The following is a 6,000-nucleotide window of genomic DNA, read 5'->3' on the forward strand; positions in this document are numbered from 1 at the left end:
AAACAGCTAGTTCTGAGATTAATATAAACAACTTAATCTGATAAATACTTCTGTCTGTGTTCTCTCTCCAGTTATAAAACTTGTCAGGTTGAATACTATAATAAAATAACTAACTAGTCCTTCTGCCTTAGGAATGGTATTGGTGTTTTGGAGTTTGCATATAAAATTTGGGGGCAAGGTATTTTCCATTTAATAACACAATGTTGAGAAACCTTTAGGTTGCATTTTTAAAAAAGATGTGCAAAACTAAGAATTCATTTAGCTACATAAACTTAGAAGCAGGGGCCTCTCGAATTCTGCGGCAAAATTTGTGTTAAGTTCTGTTGCAATTATGTGTACCTGCAGAATTCACCTTTGGCGGAAGAATTCCTGAGAACCTGAAAAAAAGAAACCCTACCTTAAGTGTGAGATAAAAACTGGCTGAAAGGGAATCTTAAACAATCTGTAAAATATTGACTGCTAAATGGCTGAGTAAGCACAATTTAAACATGCTGTTTGCAAAACTCCAGTATAAGAAATAGCTGTTTCCACTAATCTTGTACTAGGAAGCACCAGCATTACTTTTCTCCTAAAAGGGAATTAGAAAAGTGTGATGCCTGAAAATTGACTGACCATTTACCTCACTAATTTCCTCTATGAGCACAACACATCAATTCTTTGTAACAGCAGTAATAGTTCAATATATCTTGACAAGCCCTCCCCAAAGAAAATTTTCAAAATATGAGACTCTGAAAAACCTGACTGCAGAAACAAAGTAACTTTACAGAGCTTACTTGATTTTTCCCCTCTTTATTTCCAAATTGATTTGGTTCCCTGAAAAGAACTTTAAAAGATTCAAACAAAAAATTCTGTCCAAAATATAACTGGAAGCTTAATCATCGGCATTTCTTCCAAAGCCAGGTGAAACGTATTGCAAAAAGGCACAAAAACTGCTACCAGTGCACTAGGAATCTACTTTGGGTAGACTTAGCCACTAATTTTTGTTTAAAGTGATATATCCAAGATTCAAATATTTTATCTTATGCTCACTTTTGAATGATGTAAAAAAAAGAACATTGGTACAGTTGGGGTTTTGAAAAATAACCAGACACTAAACTAGTAATAACAATTATATCTATGGAATATAGATATATTCCCCCACGGATTATGGAAAACTTCCAAGTTATGCTATTTCTGTCTGAATTACTTATAAGCTTCATTACTTCTATAATGAGAATTTTCTACATGAGAATTTTATTAAAAAATTCATAAAAATATTTTTCTCAAAGTATAATAGCAAATGAATTACTTTAATACTGGTAAAAGGAGCTTACTGGCCCTATAATCAGCTACTTATCAAAAGCCAGTTAAAAGCCAAAGAGAAGGTGGCCAATTCTCTTACTTAGTATGATTTCTTGGTGAAGTCTAGAAGGGTAAAAGTTAACAGAAAAGTATCAATAAGATGAATTTCTCGTTTACTTTCCAACACCAGACTAGACATTTTTCATAACACGAACAATTGCATTACACTTCAAATGAAACAAACTCTTTAGAAGACATTGTCTAATATCACCTATGAGTTCTTTCTTCCAGGGGACACTAATTTACAGATTATCCTAAAAGAAAGATTATCCAGAAGTGTCAAACACTTGACACTTCCAAATTTTAAAAATCTTACCGTCTTACTGGAGATCTACTCCTTCTATGTCTTGGTGGAGGAGGCATTCTTCTTGGCGGAGTTCTTCTTCGAGGAGATGGCCGCCTTCTTGGGCTTGGCCGCCTTCTAGGTGAATACGATCTGCCATAACAAAGAGAATTAGGTCCTGAATAAACCAGGAGTGAGGAATTTCTTGGCTTAGTTTTCTCAATGGCCACATCTAAAAAATAAATTTCAAAGATCACAATTTTCCATTTATGTAGATTTTTATGGTACACAGAAAAGTGTCCTCAAATTCTCTGTGTACATTCAAAAAATATTTGTACTAAACATCTTCTACCACTTTGAAATTATTTATCTAATTGTACCCAGTAGAGTAGTATATAAAACCTAAGATCTTTGTTGATCTTAAAGCCACAACTCACCTTGATCGGGATCTATGGCGCCGTCTAGGTCGAGTGTGAGAAGGAGAGCGGGACCGCGTCCGGGATCTTGATTTGGAGCGTGACCGAGATCGTGGTCGGGTCTTCTCCTTCTCCTTTTCTTTTTTGGAATTTTTTTCCGGAGAAGGTTCTTTAGGCTCTGGTATAGGTTCAGGTTTGGGAACTTTCAGAATGTCACTGTGGAAACAAAAGCTTTTTTTTTTTTTTTGCCTTCTTGTACTCAGCCTTCTAAATCATTATACAATGATGTAATAAAGTATTTCTAAAACTTTTCAAAATTCACAGACTTGTCTCTATCTCCAAAAGACACATAAGTATGTATGTACCTATCACTGAAACCCAGAGAGCAACTAATAATTCCAACCATGTACATTTTCTTTTCTTCTTCTGAGACAGGGTCTCACTCTTGTCACTCAGGCTGGAGTGTACTGGCATGATCTTGGCTCACTGCATCTTCAACCTCCCAGGCTCAAGTGATCCTCCTGAGTAGCTGGGACTATAGGCATGTGCCAACCATGCCCGGCTAATTTGTGTGTGTGTGTGTACATATATATATATATATATATATATATTTTTTTTTTTTTTAGTACAGATGGAGTTTCACCATGTTGCCCCAGGCTGGTCTCTAACTCGTGAGCTCAAGCGATCCACCCACCTCAGCCTCCCCAAGTGCTGAGATTACAGGCATGCACCCCCGCATCTGGCAACCACATACATTTCTTAAAAGTGCGAAGTTGTCCACAATACGTTGAGGAAAAAAAGCAAGTTACAATATATAAAATACCTGAAACAATACAACCAAAAGATAGTAACGGTCACCCTCTGGGGCATTTTCTTTTAATATACTCTCCTAAACAATTTCTTTTCAACAAACTAATTTGACAATTTAAAAAATCTAAAAGGAAAATAAGTAGTTTTATTTTAACTCAGATGTCATATTTGCAGTCACTATTAATCTAAAATTGTGATTATTTATAAATGAATTTTTATGTACTTGCCTAGTAGAAGTAGCCTCTTGTACTGAAGGTTCTTTTACTTTCACTGAAGGTTCTGGGAGCTCTGGAGTTTTTTCCTTCTTTTCTGGAGCAGGGGAAGGACTCCGGCTCTTGGTTCTGTGACGGGGAGATCGAGAATGACTGCGCTTTCTCTCTCTCCTGACAGGGGAAGATCGTCTTCTAGGGGAAGGAGATCTGGATTTGCGTCTAGGATGAAAGTAATTTTTTTCAGGTTTTTAAATAACATGGATTGGAAGAGAGGAGTCAAAGGGAGAAGTGAGGATTAATCTTTAGTTACACTATTGTTTATATCTGAGATGTTTCCCTATGGAAATAAGACATGCTAACCTCATCTACTTGACAGGGAAGAGAAAGACAAGCAAATGAAAGATAACATTCTCGAGTATATCAGTTATAAGGGAGGAAAGCACTAACTTGGGACTCTAGACTTAGGTTCTTAATCATTCCCAGAGATCAAAAGACCAACTTTTCAGAGGCAAAGAGGATGCTTTAAAGCAAACAATGATAATCCTTGACAACAAATCAAACTCCCAAACATGTAACATTTAGATGCGGACAGATTACAATGGAGTTCATCAGGAAGAGCCTCAGTATGCCAGAAAAATGACTAATACCATTAAAGCAACATGTTCTTCAGAAAAGAGAAATACACATCAAACATCCAGAAGATAGCTTTTTTGCGAGAGGAGAAGCCCTCTTTCTTAACAATAGTCTGCCTAACTCGAAGGGTTTTTCTCTTATTCACACAGAAGGAAAATGGCAGACATACTTCATCAATAGTCAAGTAGTTACCACCATGACAATTTGTGTTTAGCTCTATAAATATTACTTCCATAAGGAGATTTTAGTATCAAATATATAAATGAAAGGGACAAAGAAATTACCTCTTCTCTTTACTAATTCCAGCAGACATTTATGAAAGAAATAACCAGAACCCTAAAAATAAAAAGCCTAATGGAGTTCTCACCTTTCACCACAAATATAGAAGCTGAGTCGTGGATTTAAAAATGTGAACCTAACAATAGTCTCACTGGAAGAAGAAAACAAATAAATGATCTGAAGTTTGGGTTCAGTACAACCATCTAAGAAAAGCAGAACAGGGAATTAGGTAAGTATTACATGAACGGCTAATGAGTACAGATTTCGAGTACAGATTTCTTTTTAGAAGAAAGGAAATGGAAAGAAAAAGTGAGTCAGAGTACATTTTTAAAAACCCAAATTAACTGTTATGAACTAAAGCAATATGGAAGAAAAAGTTTAAAGTTTTGATTTAGGAATTTAGAGTTGGATAATTCATGAACATCTGCGAGACACTCATGGCTAAATTATCCGTCTCAAACAAAATATGACAGATTTCTTTAGTCCAGAGGCAAGGCACAGGTCACCATGAAAACTGCATGATGGAACAAATTCCTTGAATAGCACTGTTAGATTCCTTTTTAACTAAGGAAGTTTCTTAAGACCTAAAGTACCTGTAAAACATCAGTTATGCATCTATTGTATGATACCTTCTTGGGCTACGAGACCGCTCCCTTTTTTCTCTGCTGCTTTCTTTTTCTTCCTTATCTCTTTTATCTTTGTCTTCATCTTGCTTTTTCATAGATGCCAGTTTTTCTTGTTCAATCTGCAAAGACCAGGTTTTCAAAACATACATAGTTGAACATTTGAGAACTGAAGACTACTTTCTACGTGTGTTAAACACCAATGCTATTAACTATCATTTCATCAGCCTCTTCTTTTGAACCAGACTGTTCTTTCTTCACCCACACTACAGACACACATTAAGATTGGTATTATCGCCACTCATTTACAAATAAATATTCACTGAAAGTTAATCTCTAAGACCTGAATTAAAGAGATGTTTTCAAGCTTACTTCAAAAAAATAAAAATAAAAATAAAAAATAAAATAAAAAAGAAAATCACTTTCACATTGACCTTATTCTTTCTGGGAGTTCATCTGTATTGCCCATATTAAGAGTTTATGCTGGCTGGGCACGGTGGCTCACGTCTATAAGCCCGCCAAGGGCGGGCAGATCACTTGAGGTCAGGAGTTGGAGACAAGTCTGGCCAACATGGCAAAATCCCGTCTGTACTAAAAATACAAAAATGAGTCGGATGTGGTGGTGTGCGCCTGTAATCCCAGCTACTCAGGAGACTGAGGCATGAGAATCGCTTGAACTCACGAGGTGAAAGTTGCAGTGAGCAGAGATCACACCACTGCACTCTAGCCTGGGTGACAGACTGAAACTGTGTCTCAAAAAAACAACAAAAAACAAATAAAAACAACAAACCAAAAATCCTTATGCTTACCTTTCAGTGTTAAATTCAAATTTCTTTTAAGCTACATGCACTCATATATTAAGAATTTGTAAAAATCTAGCAAATCACTAGACTGGGAAAATGACATTCTAAGCTCAATGTTTGGTTGGAGGGAGGAGCAGTGAACCAAAACTGAATGTTTAAATACAGTACAGCAAAGCAAAACTACATGAAGATCCTAGCTGAGTCATATACAACCTAAGGTGTCTCGGCAGCCTGGCCAATACTCTCAAATCGACATTACAGAAAAGAAAAGGTTATTACCTGTCTTTGTTTTATTTCTTCTTTCTTCAGTTCTAGGAAAGCAGAAGGGATTCCCGCGATGTTTTCTTGTGCACTTAGCAGCAGGGGCCACAGTTCTCCCATAAATTCTCGAGCATTTTTTCCATTCAAAAATCCAGTCAGGTTGATTTGCATCATTTTGGAGTCTGGATTCTGCAAAAAGACACGACAGGAAGAAAAACAGGTTACTTCAAAACCAACCAACCAACAAATCAACCAACCTAAAACTCATTTAAATTAGTATTTTTTAAGTCTACCATAGGGGCTTAGACATATAGATAGTCCTTACTATTTTACAAATAG

General features: G+C 36.2%; 1 protein-coding gene across 18 annotated transcripts in view; it reads right to left on the reverse strand.

The window, feature by feature from the left end:
- Positions 1–6,000, reverse strand: part of SRRM1 (serine and arginine repetitive matrix 1) — a 30,182-nt gene that overhangs the window by 18,655 nt on the left and 5,527 nt on the right. For all 18 annotated transcript variants that reach the window (XM_031012010.3, XM_031011990.3, XM_031012013.3 and 15 more), the window contains 5 exons: positions 5,680–5,850; positions 4,604–4,719; positions 3,078–3,281; positions 2,062–2,256; positions 1,658–1,777 (listed from right to left, as the gene is read on the reverse strand). In XM_031012010.3, the coding sequence (XP_030867870.1) occupies positions 1,658–1,777; positions 2,062–2,256; positions 3,078–3,281; positions 4,604–4,719; positions 5,680–5,850 (806 nt within the window). The remainder of the gene's footprint in view (positions 1–1,657; positions 1,778–2,061; positions 2,257–3,077; positions 3,282–4,603; positions 4,720–5,679; positions 5,851–6,000) is intronic.

The sequence above is a fragment of the Gorilla gorilla genome, chromosome 1, assembly GCF_029281585.2.
Source record: "Gorilla gorilla gorilla isolate KB3781 chromosome 1, NHGRI_mGorGor1-v2.1_pri, whole genome shotgun sequence".
Classification (NCBI taxonomy): domain Eukaryota; kingdom Metazoa; phylum Chordata; class Mammalia; order Primates; family Hominidae; genus Gorilla; species Gorilla gorilla.